The sequence below is a fragment of the Coenobita brevimanus genome, chromosome 27 (genome assembly GCF_032717465.1).
Source record: "Coenobita brevimanus isolate Jiangsu-jjx chromosome 27, ASM3271746v2, whole genome shotgun sequence".
Taxonomy (NCBI): Eukaryota; Metazoa; Arthropoda; class Malacostraca; order Decapoda; family Coenobitidae; genus Coenobita; species Coenobita brevimanus.
Genome location: NC_136980.1, coordinates 16162659 through 16185312, shown reverse-complemented (window position 1 = coordinate 16185312; position 22654 = coordinate 16162659). Strand labels below are relative to the sequence as shown.

Below are 22654 nucleotides of genomic sequence, written 5' to 3'. Positions count from 1 at the left end.
ACCCTTCAGGCCACAACGTCATAGACCCCATGGAGGTCAAGAACGTCATGATCCATCTACACTTCAGTAACACAAACCACCTTGGCCAGCAATAACTGCTTCTGGTTTTCACGGACATCTGCTGTATGCCTCAGCCATCGAATGTCACCAGGCGAGTAGTTGAAGCCTGCAGGGCCTGCACCTTAGGGAAAGACATTTCCAGGACCCCAGGACTATGGGGCATCTTACTGCCACCAAACTGTGGCAGCTGCTGGCATTGGACGTGATGGGGCCTCTCCCGTCCAAATCAGTGATCTGATTCATCATCACATTTGTAGACATGTAGGCTACTCCAAGTTCATAATCGCCTGCCCAGCTAAGGCACACTCCACCACAGCCATCGATGAAGCCCTAATTACGTACTTCCCCTACTTTGGCCTTCTGCATGCACTCCATTCTGACAATGCCCCATAGTTCTCTGGACAAGTTTGGGAATAGTTATTCAAGCTATTTGACTGCATCTCCAACTCGTCCCCTTACCATCCTCAGGGGAATTTCCATGTGAGAAAAAGGCCATTGAAGCCTCGCCAATCAACATAGAACCAGGCTGGTCATGCTCAACACAGAAGACAGGCCTTCCCAAGTGACAATCCTACAATAAGGCATGAACACCTGCCATAGGAAAGATGGCATCATGCACCACAAATGCGTTTTTGGTGAGTTCCCACTGCTAATTCCGTTAAGGTACTTGGCCCAGCCACTACCAACCAGGCCATCCACACCAGACCCACTCTCTCACCTCAAGAACCGGCTCCGTCACATACAACACTGCCAAGACCTGCAGAAGGATGAAACTACTCCCGACAATCCGTAATAAGTGGGTCAACAAGTCTTGGTTGCTAGATTATCCCTCAACCACAGACTCCAGACAAAGTTTCTATGTCCTTTTGAAATCATGAAGGTGCCAAATTGTTACCAGGTCATCACTGATTTTCATGGCGAAGCTAGGGTATGCCGCAACCGACATGTCAGATGATACAAACCCTTCGAGACCGACCAAACCAAAACCGAGATCAAAGAAACCAAAACGCTATCTTCGATCACTCCAAGTCGTCCACAACCACAGTTGTTCAGCTTCTCCCAACCCATTATCTAGTGATCCCCACGTCCCCCCTGAACTTCTATCCCCTCCCATCTCCACCCAATATGGCAACAAGTCAGCCATCCTCATCTCCCCAAACCTCACCCTCATCGTCACCACCCAGCCCTCCCATCCCACAATCCCCTGACCGGCGCCTGTTCCCCACATCATCACCACCCAGCCTGTCTACCCCACAATCCCCTGACTAACACCCATCGCCCACCTCATCACCACCCAGCCTGCCCACCCCACAATCCCCTGACTGACAACCATTCTCCTCACCCCCCCTCCCCCTCATCCAATTCTACCCACCCAGACTCACCACCCCACCCCACTGTGCACTTTCACATTCACATTCTCATCCATCTCCCATCCCCAGCACACCATCAACCTTACCACAACCATCCACACAACCTTGCCCAGCTTCATATCCATCATCTCACAGCACTAAATCATCCACTAGCTCCTCATCCACCTTCTCACACCTGGCCAACAAGGGAAGCCGCATCCTGTCTTCACAAGATCAGCCCACCAACATGACCACCTAATAGATATAGCCCCAACTATCATCAAATCCTGTCACACCACCCCCTGCACCCAGTCCAACCCCGACCACCAACCAAACTCACCCCACAGCGCAGCAACATCATGCAATAAAGTCACTGACAAACACAAATTCTACCCCACCAATCCCTACTCCAACCGACACCCATCCCCCTGCTACTCCTGTGTCTGCACCGCCCAACTTCAAGCCTGACCCCACATCAAAGGTCACCATTCGTCTTCCTGCCACCCTTGCAGCCAACACCATCGCTGCCATCTCCTCTCTCCAACCACATCCAACTCACGTTGCCATGATTGTCCCCTACACCTTCAGGTCCCCTACACCAGACACACGAAGAGAATCCAAAAGCCCCAACACCTATTGCGTGTACTTGCAACCTACCCTCACCCATGCTCTCTTATCCTCGTCAGGGACCTTACAATGAAGCCAGACAACCGATAAACAGCCTGGTACCACACCTTGAAGAACATCAAACCAACCGCAGTCACCAGTGAGAAATAAGTATTCAACCTCCTGCCATGAGGATGTGGCTTAAAAAACGGTGAGGGTAGTATAGTGCCTGGGACAAGATCACTTACCTAAGTCCCTGCTCCAGCTACGGCCCCAGAAAACCAGCACTCCACAGAAAACCACCACTGGCAGTCAGGTCCTACTGCCAGGATGGCTACAGTACAAACGTCCGAGCAAGAGGGGCACAGGAAGCACACATGCACAGTCACTGGCAGACCCTCTAGCCCTGAGTCACAGCCCACTCGCCATCACAGCCCAAGTCCCAAGTACTGCCAGTGACCAGAGCTCTTTGATCCAGTGCTTGCTAGGAGTGGCACTACAGGGAAGGCTTGATGCATCTCTGATACTGGGTTAGCTAGACGTGACCCTGATACAATGGCTAGACGTGATATACCCACTGAACTTGCTAGATGCAGTTTGACCTCTGAACTTGCTAGATGCGGTTCGGCTTCTGAACTTGCTAGACATGGTTCACCTACAAAGGAGTTCCTCCATCCCTTCTCAGCCTCTGAACTTGCTAGATGTGGTTCAGCCACGCAGGTGTCCCAACATCCCTCTTCGGCCTCTGAACTTGCTAGATGCAGTTCAGCCACAAAGAAGTCCCATCGTCCTTCCTCAACCTCTGAGTTTGCTAGATGCAGTTCCACTATGAAGGAGTCCTGACATGCCTCTGTTGAACTTGCTAGAAGCAGTTCAGGGCCGTAGAGATCTGCTCATCCTCCTCGGCATCTGAACTTGTTAGAGATGGTCCAGCTTTGGAGATTAGTCACGACGTATCCCTGACCCAGACCGACTACCGCCAGATACCTCAACCCTCAGAGTGGATCCCCTTCCTGTACTCCCCCTCTCACGCCCTATCAGTCCCTTTTCCCCCACACCTGGAAAGGAGATCCTGGGGATGTCAATATATGATCTTGCTGTCCTGGCTTTCCCAGGCCCTTTCTAGCTTCCATGTGTGCCCACTCTGGGAACAAAATACACTCAGTTCTGTCCCCCCAAGGTCCATAGAGAGAACAAGAGATCGGATTCCTCACTTTCAAAACCAAACTCGTAGTCTCCCCCTACCAGCCTTATCATAACCTTACTCTACACACGACAAAATCCACACGAACAGACATAGCCTCGCCCGTATATATATATATATATATATATATATATATATATATATATATATATATATATATATATATATATATATATATATATATATACATATATATATATTGTTACGGAACAGAGAAAGATAATGTACACTTTAAGTGAGAATACTAATAATCACGACTGTCCCGTAAAGGTGCAGGTTCAAAATAAAAGAGTTAGATAAAATTACAAGTTAAAGTTTAATGCTCAAACTAACAACAAAACATTCAGGACTCATAAGGACAATGCAATGGCAAAAAACAGGTTAAACATATGGTTAACTGCAATAGCCTCTATTAACACGAAATTAGCAAGAGTAAATTTATCTAAGTCAGCCCTGATATAATGAAAATACACTGGGTAATGCTCAGTTAATGCAAGATAAATTATTACAGATACAAAATATTATCAAAAATGACTGACAAAAAGAACCCTTACATAAATCACAAAAAAAAAAAACTCACTAGGCCTAAGAATTAACCCTATGCTACACAGCACAAGAACAAAATGCCATATCACTTATACTCAAATTACACAGCTGCTAGATGGTTGGAGACTTCCTGAGTACTCACAATAATAACCGTACAGGGGAGGACAGAGATGTGAGCAAAATGAGGAGTAGATCTAAGTGGCAATGATGCAGAGACTGAGCTCATTATATAGGGGCCAGCAGAGCTTGATACAACTTGTAAGAAGGACGCGCAAATGAAGCCATGGGGACAAAGAGTTGACAATCCCGCTCTGAACAACAGAAAGAACGACTTACTCTACTATAACGGTAGAAGGGGGGGACTGAGGCAGAACACGCTCGTGATCAAACATGCAGCATACTGTGCGTTAAAATTACACAAAAGAAGATGAAATCATAGGCTATGTAACACCTCCCCACAAAGAAAAAGAAATTTACAAAGGAAATTTCTTATTACTCTAAAACAATCTGTATATGGCATTACAGAACATGCAGGAGTCTTTCCTAGTGTTACAAAACATGAGATCTCCCTAGCACGTTCAGTCATAGGTACTTGCCAGTATCCCTTTAACAAATCAAACTTACTTATGTACCTAGCCTTTCCAATCTTGTCTATGCAATATTCCACACGAGGGAGAGGGTAAGTGTCTGTTTTAGTTATCTGATTAACACGTCTGTAGTCGATGCAAAGCCGCTGTGACCCACCTGGCTTAGGGACTAGAGTGACAGAAGAACTCCACTCGCTCTGACACGGCTCAATCATCTTGTGGTCCAACAGGTAGCCAAGCTCCTTCTAGATGAGAGGAACTTTCACTGGGTTTACACGGTAAGGAGGCAATTTAATTGGCTTTGCATCTTCAACATCGACATCATGCATCAACACAGTGGTTCTTCCTGGAGTAGCATGGAACACTTGCGGGTACTCCTGCAGTAATGCCGAAAACTCCTGCCTTTCCTCGGGAGGTAGATGAGAAAGCTTATTCTGGAGATCATTCATGATATCAGGATTCTTCCCCAAACTATCACTCAGGCTCATCCTGCATGGGAGAGCTTCACTTGCAGACTCGGGTGGAACAGCTACAGTGCAGACTGGATTATTTTCGTCCCGCCTGTGATATAACTTTAGCATGTTGATGTGACATAGTTGCTTCTTTTTTCTATGATCCGGTGTGGCGATGACATAGTTGACATCACTGAGTTTCTTCTCCACGAAAAAAGGACCACTAAACTTGGCTTGAAGAGGTTGCCCATGCACTGGTAGCAGAATCAAAACCTGATCTCCTGGCTGAAAGTGGCGTAACCTGGACTTCTTATCATACCAAGTCTTCATCTTCTCCTGAGCAGCTCCTAAATTCTCTCGCGCCAGCTGTAAAGCAGTGGACAGCCGTTCTTTGAACTTCATCACATACTCCAGCAGGTTGACGTCATCTTCCTCCGACAGCCAGCATTCCTTGAGTAGCTTAAGAGGTCCTCTTACTTCATGGCCAAACAGTAGTTCAAAAGGTGAGAAGCCCAGTGATTCATTTGGAGATTCTCTTGCGGCAAACACAACGAATGGAAGACCTTTATCCCAGTCTTTCTGATGTTCCAAACAGTATTTCTTGAGCATCGATTTGAGTGTTTGATGATATCTCTCCAATGCTCCTTGGGTCTGGGGATGGTAAACTGAAGACGTGATCTGGGTGATGCCCAACTTTTTCAGAGACTGCTTGGAAACATTTGACATGAAATTACTTCCCCGGTCTGACTGTACCTCCTTGGGCAGACCAAACTTTGTGAAGAACCCTAGCATTTCCTTAACCACGTTCTTTGCTGAGATATTTCTGAGTGGAATGACTTCAGGATAACGAGTAGCCATATCAATCAGGGTCAACACATAAGAAAATTCTGAAGAAGTCTTAGGAAGAGGGCCCACAATATCCACCAACACACGGGTGAAAGGCGCCTCAAAAGGAGGAATGGGAACTAAAGGTGCAACCTTTTCGGTCTGATTACACTTCCCCACAACTTGACAGGTGTGACAAGACTTACAATACCAGGAAACATCCCTGAAGATACCTGGCCAGTAGAAGTGTTTCAAAATGCGTGCCACAGTCTTCCTCACTCCAAGGTGTCCTGCCAAACTGGAATCATGAGCCACTCTAATGATATCCTGCCTACAAACACGAGGGATGACAACTTGATGTACAACCTCCCATTCACAGTCGGATGATGCTGTTGGGGGTCTCCACTTCCTCATAAGTACTCCTGACTTTATATAATAACAAGTAGAAGCACCGGCTGACTCTTCTTCACTGTAAGCAGAGTTAGCTAGACCTTTCAACTCAGGGTCAGCAACCTGCAACTCAACCAACTCTTGAAGAGACAAATTATCAACACTACGGGGTACTGCCTCATCTGGTGAGTGGTCCAAATTAGCAAGAAAAGTGTCAGCTAGGATAACATCATCATCATCATCATTATCCTCTAAATCACCAGTAACTTTAGACTTAGCCCTAGTGACAGCACATGCAGGGAACACATCAGGGACATCACAATCCTGGGTCACAGCCACTGGCTCACTAGACAACTGAGGAGCTGGACACACTTGACTTCCACCAATATCATTTCCAAGTAAGAAAGTTACACCTGACATTGGGAGTGTCTCAACCAATCCAACCATAACGGAACCATTAACAAAACCAGGCTCTAAATTCACTCTGCACAGAGGGACAGAGAAGTAATTATTCCCTACACTTGTAAGATTACAGTTTCATCAGAGGAATTAACATTAGAGCCTAGAACACTGGTCAGCATAAGGGATTGGCAAGCACCTGTATCACGATATATTTTAACTGATTTCCTGTCATTACTGTCCAGAGGACTGACAAAACCATCAGACTGGAAATTAGCACATGAACTCTTGAGAGTGTCACCCACGTTACTGCTCAAAAGAGGAGCTCCATCATGAGAATTTAAGTTACCCCTCAAAGCAGGTTCAGTTAACACAGTTAAAGAATTCTGGGAACTCTCAAGGGTGGACACTAGACCAATTGACTGAATATTTAAAGACTCCTTTTTGTTTACATCACGCTGTCTCCTGAAACATTTCTCCGTAGTATGACCAAGCTTACTACAATCAGTACATTTACTTTTCTGAAATCTAGAGGTGGAGCTGGTATTTACTTCCTGAGAAACATCATCTTTATTCTCTTTCCTGTTACCTGTACTCTGAGTAGAGGCAACGTACTTACTCTCAGCTTTCCTTTTCTCTCTAGAATATCTCTTGTGAGTGAGAACATATTCATCAGCTAAAACTGCAGCATCAGACAAATCTTTTCTCATCAAGATATAGGCTTACATCTTTACTAATACACCTCTTGAAGTCCTCCAGCAAAATCATCTGCTTAAATTTACCAAAATCAGAATCCACATTCTTAGAATTTAACCACTGCTCTAACAGATCTTCTTTGATTTTTTCATACTCAACATGGGATTGCTTATCTTGCTTGTAAGTTGTCCTAAATTTTACTCTATAGGCTTCAGGAACAAGCTCATAGGCCTTAAGAATCAAGCTCTGAACATCATAATTATCAGATTGATCCTGAGGCAAAGATGCATAAGTTACTTGAGCTTTACCGGTGAGAACAGTTTGAAGGAGTACTGGCCAATACTTTTTGGGCCAATTAAAACCTGTAGCTACCCTCTCAAACAACTGAAAATACTTTGTTAAATAAGGTTCATTAAAAGGAGGGACAAGTTTAATATTTTTAGCCACATCAAAATCATCAGAGCTAGATGATCCAGTTCCACCTTGTTTCATGCGATACTCATGGTCTGCCTGAATCCTGGCAAGTTCAATTTGTGCCTGTATCTGTGCCTCCTGAATACGAGCCTGAGACTCCGCCTCCTTAGCATTTGCCTGAAATTCAGCCTCCTGAATACGAGCCTGAGACTCCGCCTGCTTAGCCTGAGACTCCGCCTCCTTAGCACGTGCTTGAAATTCAGCCTCCTTAACACAAGCCTCCTGCAGGGCTAGCTGTAATTTAGCTAATTCAATCTGCGTTTGCTCATTTGGAGGAGTTATATTAAACAAGCTTTTATTAATAATGCCAACAATTTGATCTTTAGAATGAGAGTGAACTGCAATTCCCAATTGTTGAGCAACAAGCTTAAGTTCATTCTTTGTTCTGTTTTCTACATCACACACTGTTTGCACATTTGACAAAAAATCCTTGGCTTCATCAAGTGTAGTAATAGTAGACATCATGAATAAGTAACAGTCACAAAATATCAAGCAATATCCTTATGATAATATCCTGAATATCCTGATAAGAGGTCGCCAAATTTATGTTACGGAACAGAGAAAGATAATATACACTTTAAGTGAGAATACTAATAATCACTACTGTTCCGTAAAGGTCCAGGTTCAAAATAAAAGTGTTAGGCAAAATTCCAAGTTAAAGTTTAATGCTCAAACTAACAACAAAACATTCAGGACTCATAAGGACAATGCAATGGCAAAAAATAGGTTAAACATATGGTTAACTGCAATAGCCTCTATTAACACGAAATTAGCAAGAGTAAATTTATCTAAGTCAGCCCTGATAAAATGAAAATACACTGGGTAATGCTCAGTTAATGCAAGGTAAATTATTACAGATACAAAATATTATCAAAAATGACTGACAAAAAGAACCCTTACATAAATCACAAAAAAAAACTCACTAGGCCTAAGAATTAACCCTATGCTACACAGTACAAGAACAAAATGCAATATCACTTATACTCAAATTACACAGCTGCTAGATGGTTGGAGACATCCTGAGTACTCACAATAATAAACGTACGGGGGAGGACAGAGATGTGAACAAAATGAGGAGTAGATCTAAGTGGCAATGATGCAGAGACTGAGCTCATTATATAGGGGCCAGCAGAGCTTGATACAACTTGTAAGAAGGACGCGCAAATGAAGCCATGGGGACAAAGAGTTGACAATCCCGCTCTGAACAACAGAAAGAACGACTTACTCTACTATAACGGTAGAAGGGGGGGACTGAGGCAGAACACGCTCGTGATCAAACATGCAGCATACTGTGCGCTAAAATTACACAAAGGATGATGAAATTATAGGCTATGTAACAATAACAATATATATATATATATATATATATATATATATATATATATATATATATATATATATAGAGATATATATATATATATATATATATATATATATATATATATATATATATATATATATATATATATATATATATATATATATGCAAGGAAGAAGGAACCAAAGGTCAGAAGCCTGCAAACTGTTCCTTCCAAGATAAAAATAAAAAATAAAAGAGATAGAAATTCAAGATCCATTCATTTCCATATAGATAGATAGATACATACATACATACATACCCATGCGCCATTTTTTAATAGTGGCAGAAATCGCGTTTAAAGTTTTTACAACTTTGAAGAACGATACCGCCAAAACTATTATACCTAGGATAATGGAGTTTACATCATTTTAAAGCTGACTGCCTCTACTTTATCAAAAAACTTTTTAGTAAAAGTACTATTGTTTTTACCCGGAAAAAACACACACACACACACAAATCGACATACTAGCATACAATGCTACTACTTTTATGCATAAACTAGTACCGCAGGCCAATAGCTAGTGAGTTCCTTAATGTTGTAAGATGAAGTAGAATGTCTGTAGAGTGGTTGGTTATGAATTTGCCTGGTTGTCATAAAAAGTAAGTTTTATAAATTTTAAAAAAAAATTATCAATACATAGCATTTTTTTTCACCTTGTCCTCGTTGTTTTGTGTTTTTATGGAACAATAGACACTTTACATCTATTACATGCAATAACAAACAAAATAACACCAATAATACTAGGAATAATGATGTTTTACATTAATAATCTTATTTATGAATACAGTGGTTGCTGCAATAAAAAATACAACATAGTGGCGAAAAGCGCTTGATAAAGGGTGGCGATGTAAACCCAATGTTTTCTCTGTGGGTTTTCGCTCTTATTTCTTGGGTCATACATCACATCCACCAAGTCCACATGAAAGTACATACTCTGAGGGACAGTGGGATAGCATTATCTCAATTTTCTACAAGGTGGTGCATGGGCATTCTCTTGCCTCATATATATACTGTATATCAATATCAATAGAGAGAGAGAGAGAGAGAGAGAGAGAGAGAGAGAGAGAGAGATTAGTTCAGGGAGCTCATACCTCTCCTGACTTTGAGAGGACTCTCCCTACGTGCTAAGGAGTCTTTGTATGCAGGATGTGTTAGGAGTGTAATGCTGTATGGTAGTGAGACCTGGGCAGTGAAGGAGGAAGATATTCACCGGCTCAGATGAACACAAATGACAATGATTAGGTGGATGTGCAGTGCGTCCCTGCATCCAAGTCTGGAGGGGCTGGGTTTACGATGGAAGAGTTGAGAGGTATGTTGGGACTGGAGTGTATTGGTGTTGTGATGAGGAGAGGTAAATTGAGATGGTCTGGACATGTGGAGAGGAGGGGGGATGATAATTGGGTGAGGAAGGTGAGAAGTGTTAATATTGGGGGTGGGGTTATGAGGGGTAGACCGATCAAGACATGGGACGAGGTCATTAAGTGTGACCTCAGGATTAAGGGACTGAACAGGGAGGCTGCAATGGATCGTGCAGCGTGGAGAGCCGCCATTAGGTGACCAAGGCCGACACAAGCAAGCATGTTGGAGCCTTTAAAAACGAAAACGAAAACGAATACACACACAAACATAGATGCCGCATCGCACTCTACTGCATAGGGCCGATGTACGTCAATAGCGCCGCCATATTGGCAAGGTCGTCGGACTGAAAATAACGCTGGGAATCAGTGGCCAAAGGGAGCAGATGTTGACGTTTTCTGTCCATAACATTCTTAATATTGCATGGATTGCCTTATGTGGCGGCTTATTTTAAAGCTCATAAAATATTCTAAAGTAATATTAAATGCACCTTTTCTTACCTGGCTCGTGTTTGCAACAAGCACATCAACAAAGCTATTAACATTAACAACAACATGCAACATGTGCTTCTGAGCCAACTGCATAGAATTTAATGCTAAAATCTGCCTGCAACATACTGTGACTCATGACAAACCTAACATGTTCAGGAAGTTGAATGATATAATTGAAATGGTGTTTGATAAAGAAATATAAGAAAGATTGTGAACATATGAAAATTATATGCCACCACAATAAAAATATGGACTATACTATTTATTTATGAATAATATGAAGAAAATATATATATATATATATATATATATATATATATATATATATATATATATATATATATATATATATATATATATATATATATATATATATATATAATTGTAGTTCCTAAAAAGAGACAGGCCAGAGAAAGGGATGGGGGATGGAGTTATCCCCGTACCCTGAAGATTGGGTCTATGAACGTGCGTGGATGTAGTACGATTGAGGCTAAAAGGGAGGAGATTGGGAGAATGTTTGTGAGAAGAAAGTTGGATGTGTTAGCTTTGAGTGAAACGAATATGAAAGGGAAGGGGTAATCTATGTTTGGAAGTGTAAATGGAAGATTGTCAGGTGTTGATAGAGGAAGGACAAGAGAAGGTGTGGCCTTGTTAGTGAGTCCGGAAGTACAGCAATGTGTGATTGAATGGAAGGAGGTGTCATCGAGACTGATGTGGGTGAAAGCGAAATTTGAACGTGAGTTGTGGGTGTTTGTGAGTGCATATGGGCCTGGTAGTGAAAGGGATGAACAAGAGAGGGAGTCTTTCTGGAATGATGTTGATGAGTGTCTGCAGAGTTTTGGAGCGAATGTGAATGTGGTAATGATGGGAGATCTGAATGCTAGAGTGGGAAATGTAGCAGTTGAAGGCGTAGTTGGTATGCATGGTGTGCCTGGAAGAAATGAAAATGGGGAACGAATGATAGCGATGTGTGTTGAGCGAGAGATGGTGATTGGAAGTATGCTGTTTGAGAAGAAAGATATTTATAAGTATACATGGGTGAGACAGGAGGGTGGAAGGGTTGTTGTCAGAGCCTTGATGGACTATGTGGTTGTGTCTAGGAATGTAATAGGAAGATTGTTGGATGTGAGAGTTCTGAGAGGGGAGGGTGGAGGTATGTCTGACCACTACCTGGTGGAGGGAAAGTTAAGAGTAGGTAAGAGATGGATGAGAGCTAGGAGGGTTAGGTGTGGCAGGGAGGTTTTGAAAGTGAGTGAGTTGGATAAAAGAGACAAAAAGATAGAGTATCAGGAGAAATTGAAAGATGAGTGGAACGCAATGAAAGATCGGGAAAATGGCAGCATGGAGGAGGAATGGCAGTTGTTTAAGAGTGCTGTGGTGGGGCATGCAGAAGAGGTGTGTGGTGTGAGACATGTGAGTGGTGGTGTAAGAAAAGGAAGTGAATGGTGGTGCGAGGAAGTAAGTATGGCTGTGGCTGAGAAAAGACGTGCATATGAAGTGTGGCTGCAGAGGAAGGATGAGATGTGATATGAAAGGTATAAGGAAAAGAGGAATAGAGCGAGAAGGGCTGTGCGTGATGCTAAAGTGGCAGCAGATGGAAGGAGGTGAAAATTGTGCGAAAGGGAGAATCTGGGAAGGAAGAACGAGTAAAAGCAGAGGATGGAAGGATGTTAATTGACATGGATGCAGTAAGGAAGAGATGGGCAGAGTATTTTGAAAGATTGTTAAATGTAGAGGAGGAAAGGGTGGCTGAGATTGTGGCGGATGGAAGGGTGCAAGGAATAAATGTGTTGGGAGAGTTGAATGATTCTTTGATCACGAAGGAGGAAGTGGAGAAAGCAGTAAAGGAGATGAAAACAGGGAAAGCTGCAGGTATGGATGGGTGTGCTGTGGAATGCCTGAAGGGTGGTGGAGTGACTATTGTTGACTGGTTAGTAAGATTGTTGAATATGTGCTTTGAGAAAGGTATGGTGCCAATTGACTGGGCAAGTGCTTGTGTGGTCCCGTTGTATAAAGGCAAGGGTGGTAAGTATGAATGTACTAGCTTTAGGGGTATAAGTCTGTTGAGTGTTGTAGGTAAGGTGTATGGTAGAGTGTTAATTATGAGAGTTAGAGAGGGTACAGAGGGAGTGATTAGTGATGAGCAGTGTGGCTTTAGGAGAGGGAGGGGATGCGTTGATCAGGTGTTTGCTGTGAGACAAGTGTGTGAAAAGTATTTAGCGAAAGGCAAGGATGTGTTTTGGGCATTTATGGATTTAGAGAAAGCGTATGATAGAATTGATAGGGAGGCTTTGTGGGCTGTTTTAAGATTGTATGGACTTGATGGTAGGTTACTAAAAGGGGTGAAAAGTTTTTATGTAAATAGTAGAGCGTGTGTAAGAGTGGGAAATGCTGTGAGTGATTGGTTTCCCGTGAGAATGGGGCTGCGACAGGGATGTGTGATGTCGCCTTGGTTGTTTAATATTTACATGGATGGTGTTGTAAGGGAGGTGAATGCAAGAGTTTTAGGTGGTCTGAGTCTGGTAAATGTTGATGGAGGAGAGTGGAATCTGAAGCAGCTGCTGTTTGCAGATGATACTGTACTGGTGACTGATTCAGAGGAGAGATTGAGACAGTTGGTAGAGGAGTTTGGAAGGGTGTGTGAAAGGAGGAAATTGAAAGTAAATGAGAATAAGAGTAAAGGATGAAGTGTACGAGGTTGATAGATGGTAGGAGGATGAATATAGTTTTGAATGGTGAGTTGCTTGAGGAGGTAGATTGTTTTAAATATCTAGGGTCACATGTTGCTGTGGATGGAAGAATAGATGCAGAAGTGAAGTTTAGAATAAATGAAGTAGGAAAGGTGCTGGGAGGAATGAAAAAAGTGTTTAAATGTCGTTTGCTTAGAATAGATGTAAAGAGAAGGCTGTATGAGGGTGTTGTGGTACCGACTGCATTATATGGGGCTGAAACATGGAATATGGGTGTAGCAGAGAGGAAAAGTTTGAATGTAATGGAGATGAGATGTCTGAGGAGTATGTGTGGAGTGACGCGTATGGATCGAGTGCGAAATGATGAAGTGAGAAGGAGAACTGGAGTTGTTCGGGAGATGGCTGGTAGAGTTGAGCAGAGGGTGTTGCAATGGTTTGGGCATATGGAGAGAATGGATATTGAGCGATTGGTGAAAAAGATAACTAAATCTGATGTGAGAGGTGTAAGGCTGAGAGGAAGACCACGAATAGGATGGATGGACAGTGTGAAGAGAGCGCTGGATGTGAGAGGGATGTCTGTTGAGCAAGGAAGAGTGGCTGTGCGTGACAGAAATAAATGGAGAGAAATTGTGAATTAATAAGTGATGACGCAGCCCTGAGGGGATATTCTCCCGCATTTGGTCTGATCAGCTAGTCAGGTCAGGTGCGGGTAAGGGGATGGGTCTGTTATGATGTGGCAGGGGTAAACCAGTTCTGCTGTCGTGCCCTGCTGCGGATGTCACTGATTGCATTGCGCAGTTGACCCTTGTGCGGTGTGGTGCGGTGAGGATCTGTCCGTTCTCCCTTTTGGGGCTAAGATGCGAATGAATGTGTTTGAATGGATGAGTAAATGGAGAGTGAGTCGTCCTGTCTCGGCTACCTCCCTTTCCTTGGGGGAAGCAGCCTAGGTATATAGATAGAGATAGATAATTGTGTGTGTGTGTGTGTGTGTGTGTGTGTGTGTGTGTGTGTGTAACGAAATTCAGGGAGTGTTACAGTTTACAGCTTACAAGGACATGAAGCAAGGAAACACCCAGTGAAAACTGTTAAATTCAAGAAAGCCCTTGCCACTCAATTAGTGTGGCAGTATCATGAATAATATATCAGATTATAAGGGAAAACAAAGGTGCAAGAAGTATCAGAACTTGGGAAGATAATTCCCAGACAGTTTTTTTGGGAGGGGAGGTGGGCAGTGAAAATTTTTGCAGAAAGTTTCACTGAGATTTTAAAGACTTGAATTTTTAATAGCTAGAATCTTATGAACTGAAATATACATAGAACTACATGTCCCCAAATGACCTTGGAAATGCGGAACCTCTGAGATTGTTAGGTTCATAGATGGTTTGGTCGTTTTAGGGTAGTCATTTCACCAGAAAATACACTACTGTGACCCAAAGTTTCTTTTCTGGAGTAAATACATTTCTAACATATTCACCATACTCTGATTTTGCTTGCATAATGCATACACAATGCCATCCCAACAAAAAACTGCAAGAACAAACGATAGTGAGGTGGTGAGAGCTTTCTTGACCTTCATCCTACGTGGCTCATTACATAAGAATCTGAGAACTGTACGGTGATTACCATAGTGAAAAAGGGATTTAATGCATTGTGATACTGTCAGACGTTATATAAGGTTACCTGTTATTCACAATGACTAGTTTGTTTATATTATAACTAAACTCAGTGTGGAAGTACTGCACGTCTGCATGCATCAGTCTGAGCAATGCAGGGCTGTATGACGCTTGTATTGATTTTATAGCACAAAGTGTATATACTTACCCATGAAATTGTTGTCTGGTGCCAATTGTTCGCTTGTTAGTGTAACTGTGACACTTCAGAGAAGATAAAGGTGGTACAATTGTAGAGTAGACCATGGCGGACGACGTGCAATCGACCTTTCCAACATGGCGGCAAAGCAGATGCATGTTTTGCCTCCCTGTGCTGCATCTGTGTTTTTATATCTTTAGCCTCACCCCCCAAGCCCCCTCGCTTTCCAGTGCATAGTCCTGGTGGCGACCTCCAGTACGACGGGACAGCCTTCCTTTAGACCCTTAGACTGAGACCCCACACCCCCATCGACCATTTACCTCCTTTTGTCTTATGCCATCAACTTCACCTATCAGGGTTCTATCAGGAGTTAAGAAATATAATAAATCTGTAGTATAGCCATCCTGAGTTTGTGTGTCTACCTTGTGCTGCTAGGGTGTACTGGAAGTGTGTTGTGTGTACTCCTCCTGCTAAGAAGAACCCAAAGGAACTAGGATTGCGCCAGCATAACACTGTCTAATTCTCTATACCTCCTTCCAGAGACAACAGGTTAATTTACTCTCTCTCTCTCTCTCTCTCTCTCTCTCTCTTTAGGTAAATCAATCAATCAATCAATCATTACCTGTGGCACCCCACGGGATGCATAGGGCCTCAATTAACTCTCTCCACCAATATTTGTCTCTTGCCATCTCGTTCAGGTATCCCTTACCCTTGCATTTGTAACTCTGTCTTGCCACTTTACCCAAAGAAACCATCTCAGTATTTTATTCTCAAATCCTAATACTTTCTGATCCGTTGCAATTGTACTGTACCATGACTCATGCCCGTAAATTAAAATTGGTCTAACCATGGACTTGTAAATTTTCACTTTAGTATGTACCGAAAGCATATTATTATTCCAAACAGATTTCAATATTCCAACAGCTCTCCAAGCCTGTCTAATCCTCTCCTCAATTTCATTGTTTAATGATCCATTAGATGATACAATCGTTCCCAGATATTTAAAGTTTTCTACATTCTTCACCACATTATTCCCAATTACACAATCGATTTGGTTCTCCAAGTTCATATTAATAATTTCAGTCTTTCCACAATTTATTACCAATCCCACTTTTTCTCCTTTCTCCACCAGACAATCAAGCACCCTCTTCATCTCGTAAATACTTCCGCAAATCAGTACAATATCATCAGCATAGTCCAAATCCATCAGCTTTTTATTTTCTTTCCAGTTAATTCCTGCACCTGTTCTCCTTACAACCTTTTTCATAACATAATCCATAACCAAAACAAACAACAAGGGCGAAAGAACTCCTCCTTGAATCACTCCTGACCTAACTTGAAATGGATCACTCAAAGAACCACCCACCATTACCTTACAAAAAGTATCTTCATGCAGGCGTCTAATAATATTTATAAACTTTTCTGGTATACCATAGAATCTCATAATTTTCAACATAGCTCCACGTGAAACACTATCAAACGCCTTTTCAAAATCCACAAGACACATACTAAGTGGCATTTTCATCACATTAGCTTGTTGCATTAGATGCCTTACAATAAAAATCTGATCATTACAACCTCGACCCTTTCTAAATCCCGCTTGTTCTTCTCTTAAAATGTTATCAGTTACTGGCTCTATTCTGTTCAACAAGATTTTGGAAAAGACTTTTGCAACTACAGGTGTCAAAGTTATCCCCCTCCAATTGCCACACACACTTAAATCTCCCTTTTTTGGTATTTTTATAATCACTCCATTTTTCCACTCTTCTGGAATTCCACCATTATCCCAAGCCATCTAACTATCTATATCTATATCTATCTATCTATCTTTATCTCTATCTATCTATCTCTCTATATCTATATCTATCTATCTATCTATATCTATATCTATCTATTTATCTATAAATAAAATTTGTTTATTCATATATTTGTTTATATTGATAGTTTGATCGATGAAGAGAGAGAGAGAGAGAGAGAGAGAGAGAGAGAGAGATGTCAGCAGAATTTTTCTTATACTGACCATTTTCTCGTTGGTATTACACTGAACACAACGGCGCATCATGCAAACATAACTTTACCTCTGGCTAGTCTGTGACGCAATGGACAGGAGAGAGACTCACCAGGCAGTAAAGTGACTCACCAGGTAGTAGAATGACTCACCAGGCATGGGAGTGACTCACCAGGCAGGAGAGTGACTCACCAAGCAGGAGAGTGACTCACCAGACAGGAGAGTGACTCACCAGGCAAGAGAGTGACTCAAGTGACTCACCAGGCAGGAGAGTGACTCACCAGGCAGTAGAGTGAGGGTGTGTTTGGCTGCCTGAAGGTTGATATCAGTGACCACCACCTGGGCGCCCTCCCTGGCCAGCACCTGACAGCATGCACGCCCAATGCCGCTCCCGCCGCCTGAAGTGACAGGCAATAATCAATTTAAGGTAAAGTTTACTCATTAAATATAAATCATTATCTGTAGTGGGTGCTCTGCTATCTCACTGAAAAATTTTCTCAGTCAGTCAGTACCCGGTGCTCACTCTCTCTCTCTCTCTCTCTATCTCTTGCTCAGTGCCCTTTGCTTGCTGTACAGTACTGTCAGTCAGTAAGCTGGTACTTCTTGAGTAGTATAGTTTTCCTTTTCACACTACAGTTTTTATATACAATGGCGGACAGTATCACTCTACGTTTTTATTTTAAAAAATATCAAACTCTCACACAGTACTTTGAGAAGACTGTTGAGTTCCAACGATCACTGGGTTTTGAAGGTCATTGCTCAAAGTCACAGAATTAATCATAATGAGAATCGATGGCTGCCAAAGGTCTATTAGTTGGCCTTTGGTGACCTTGGGCTTTACCCCGAGAGCCCATTTTTTAACTCGTCCAAGATTTTGGCCATATCTTGACACCCTGAAAGGTTCATGTTGATAGCTCAGCCGTTCATGAGATATCTTGCTTACCCACTCATAAACAAAGCCAGCCAGCCAACCTCACAACTGAAAACATTACCACTCAGCTCGCTTATCACCTGCATCGCGAAGCGAGTGGAGTGGTAATGATTTCAGCTGTGAGACTGGCTAGCTGGCTTTGTTTGTGTGTTTTGCATCTTGAATTTGAGCCAAATTAAAAATGGAGGTGTAAAATTATGTGCCAAGGAAAAACATTTTGTCCACGCAGGTGGTGAGATCATTGTTAGATGGCTTCTAGTTATTTCTGCATTTATACAAGCATCCATATACAGGGTATCACTACCCTGCATACAAACTCCATGGGACCACCTGGTACTGCAGGACCAGATGTAGTGCCATAATTTTAAGCATAGTTTAAGTTAGTATTGTAAGTGTAATTTTAAGCTTAGGTATTGATATATGATTCGTGCAGTTCATAATTCAGCCGTTAAGTCCTGAATTTAAGTTTAGTCTTAGTTGATATTCGTAATGCGAGCATGATTCTGTTATTGATAGTACTAAGTCAAGTATTGGTGTGAATATGATTAACTTTTATTACATATGTACCAGCCGTTATTGACAAAGGCCTGTAACTGCGGAAATTTTAGTAGGGGTTAATAATCGCGGATGTCTCACTTCATACTCTGATCTAGAGATTTACATGCTGAAGTTAATAGTATTCGCCTTTTGAACTATGCAGTGGAGAACTGAGAGTTATCTGAGATATTATTGTTGATGATAGTCATTTGTGAAGCACGAAATTCATATTATTGTCGTTGTGTTGTCAGTCACATAGGCACGTGAAACTGGCATGGAAATAAGTTGTTTGGATTTCTAATTGATTTGGTTTCGTTATAATTAAAGTGATGGTCTTTGAGAGAGGTGAAGTCAGTGAATGTACAGTGAGGTTGGATGGTGAGGAATTGGAAAATGTGAGTACATTTAAGTACTTGGGTAGTGTGATGAGTAAGGATGGAGGTTTGGAGGGTGAAGTGCTTGAAAGGGTACAGCAGGGAAGAAAGGTTGCTGGTTCTTTGAAAGCAGTGATAAGAAACAGGGAAATGAGCATGGAAGTGAAAAAGTTACTACATGACAGTATTGTGATACCAACTCCAACGTATGGAAGTGAAGCTTGGACGTTGTTGGAAGGACACAAGTCAAGAGTGAGAGCAGTGGAAATGAGTTATTTACGAGGAGCCTGTGGAGTCACATGGAGAGACAGGCTGATGAATGAGGATATAAAGGAGCGTTGTGGTGTGGATGTGGATGTGATACGAAGCGTTATGAGGAACACACTGAGGTGGTTTGGCCATGTGGAGAGGATGGAGGGTGAAAGACTGACGAAGAGAGTGTATGTGAGTGAGGTGGAGGGGGGAAGAGGGAGGGGGAGGCCGAAGATGAGATGGAGGGATGAGGTGGAGAGGTATATGAGAGAGGGGGGTGTGAGTTAGGAGCAGGGCAGTGAAATGGCTGGGGACAGGACGACGTGGAGGCGATTTGTTTGTGGCCACCCCAAACGGGTTTGAAACGTCTGGCAATAGATAGATAGATAATTAAAGTTCCTGTATGCCTATAAAAAAAAAATAATTTAAACATCCTAAATAATTTTTCCTATATATGTCGCATGCAAACGTATTCTTCATATTCTTCAGCAGAGCGTAGTAGAAGCAATAATGTTACAAAGTAATCAGTTAAAGTTTTAGCTGATTTCTGAATACTGTAATGGATGAGTATAAAAAGGTAGAGAGTGGTGCTAAACAATGAGATCGCTGTTCCTTTCACCATCGTTCACTGGTTAGTGCTCGAACTCTCATACCCGCCCTCCCTACCCTTTCTCCCCATGTAATGAGTGCCCTCATATACATTAGTGAGTTAAATTGGTGATATTTCCTCTAATCCTACTTGTACAGAATAATGAGATCGCCGTTCCTCTCTCCATCATTCACAGATCGTGTGTTCAACCCACTACCTAACCTTTAACACTAATTCACACACCCTCTCCTTTTTCTTAGTTCATGCAATCAAAGTGCTTAGGTTTCTTCCCAGAGAGTCCAAATGAGACCACAGGATTAATATATCCAGGTGTATCAGTATTCTTTGAGTATTAATTTCAAGTTGTAAAGATTCATAATTCTGTACGTACATATTCTAATTATCTTTTGTTTGCTTTGTTTCATTCACAGTTCGAAGTGTAATCTGTCTTTCTGTTCTTAACCCGTGGCGTCCCGTCGACGTTCTTAATGTTCACACGTTTTGTCACTGCCAATCCCGTCGACGTACATAAACACGAATCAATTGCAAGGTCCCTAATTTGCACAATTTTCAATTTTGCGAGTGATTTTTGGTACGTATAGACGTGACACCTTCCTCTACAAGATGCCAGGCAGGGACAATGCCTTACCCAGCATGACCTCCTCCCCCCCCTGCACACCATTGTCTCAGCAATTCACCTGTTATCAGTGACCTGGCCAGTAAAGCCATGTCATGCCACGGTACGAAATTCAGGGCCAGAGTGATTCCCCAATCAATGACAATGTGGAGGACAAACTTTACATAGCATTAGAGGAAGAAACAGTCAGAAATGATGATCAGGTAATGTGGCAAAAAAAGGTCAGGTATGGTGATGAGTTAGTGAGTGAAACAATGCTTATAATGCCTATATTACTGCTTGAAAACCAATATACTCTCATACTACATATAAATTCGTACCAAGTAAATAAATAGATACCGTTTATGAGTCGTGTGAAATAGTTATCCTCCAATAGAACTCGTTTTCCTTGGTGCCAGCCTGTTAAAAAACCCAGCAAGGTAAGGAGGTACTCCTACCTGTATCGAGTATTTTAAACCTCAGGTGAGCAATTTCTCTATGAATTTTCGATGTTTCTCACCAAAAGCAGAGGTTTGAGCCAAAAAAAAAAAAAAAAAATGGTTGGTATTGGGGGGAGTCAGTGGTGGAAAAGTGGTCTGGATGGGGCAGGTTAAAGCTTAGTAAATCTTAGGTTAAGTTATTTTGGGTTTAAATTATGCTCTCCTCTAAGGAGTGACACAGACGAGATTGAGTGGCCTGCAAAGGGTGCTACTATCTAAACTGCTCACGTACTCTCAGATAATATCACGCTACCCCATTTCCCATAATCCCTAAAATTCTCAAATATTATCAGGCTGCCCTATTTCCCCATGATCTCTAAAATTCTGATCGTTACACTGGTGACTAATTGTCATCATTACACTGGTGGCTCTAAATTTCCCTCATTACACTAGTGGCAGCAGTGGGATAAGATATTGTTGTGGGAAAAGATACTGTTGATGGATAGATATTGTTACAGGTAACAAATGAATCGAGATTGAATCCCACAATAACAGTACACTGGAGGCCCACTTAATCTCGTGATATTTCTAGAATTAGTAATCTTTAATGCTCATAAGGGATGAGCGAAATTATTCTTCAGCAATAATAGAATGAATACCGGGATGGAAACACAACTTATGTATTTCATGGTTTGGTCTGGTGAGAGGAGGAATAAGGTGGAAGGTGAATTGTTGATGGAAATTAGGGGTCACATGTCAAGAAGAACGAGTGTATCTCAGTGGACCATTATAGCAAATTCCTTAGGTTCTTCCCCCTCAAAACAAAACAATCCACACACATCACGCCATCATGTAGTGGAAGTGTTGATGGACAGAGGTGTGTACGTGGTAGAGGATGTGTTCACGGGGAAGAGGATACAGGAGGCCGCAGAAGAGGTGAAGCCCTGTTGCGGAGAAGAGTGGCTCTTGTAACCCCTGGAGGGGGCCTTTGAACCTGATCCGGTGAATGAATAGTTGCCACCCCGAGAGACGTCCTCCCCGGAGACTTAGAAGAGTGTTGAATGTTTAAGCTGGTATTTGCAGTATTAAGTAAAGAGATGGTTAGGGAAATGTGAGTGGGTCAGACTTTCTGACTATTGACTGTGGCAGTTTAGAGTTCAAGTGAAGTTGTCATAAAAGACTTTGTAGTTACTTGTAGAGAAGTTATATATATTAGACTTGTGGACGAGCGGTTGTTATACTTGAATAGCTTTGTAAGTAAATAATCTTCTTTCCCATTTGTCATTCAATGACAAGGAGAGGTAAAGAATAGTATGGAACTATTTTTATTTGTCTTGGAAATATTAACAAGTCTCTCACACAGAGCGATGTATAAAGTAGAGTCCCGGGAGCTATCTCCCTGTCTCGCTCTCTTTGTCTCTCTCTCAAGTTGGTAAGCCCTTCTCCCTGCGACCTGTCTGTTCTGTGGCTAGCTTCCTTCTGAGCTCTCTTTCCTAAATTCTGATGAAACAGGAGTCGTATCACGTGTGTTCCCTGTGATTGGAAAGTTCTAGAAGCCTGTGTGTGAGTATGTGTGTATGTGTGTGTATGGTCAACAAGGCTTTGTTCACCA

At 42.2% G+C, this 22654-nt stretch overlaps 1 protein-coding gene across 1 annotated transcript in view; it reads right to left on the bottom strand.

Annotated features, from left to right (window-relative positions):
- Window positions 1-22654, bottom strand: part of LOC145394473 ((3R)-3-hydroxyacyl-CoA dehydrogenase-like) — a 97767-nt gene that overhangs the window by 47715 nt on the left and 27398 nt on the right. The window contains exon 2 of the mRNA XM_080268327.1: window positions 17585-17701. Within this exon, the coding sequence (XP_080124453.1) occupies window positions 17585-17701 (117 nt within the window). The remainder of the gene's footprint in view (window positions 1-17584; window positions 17702-22654) is intronic.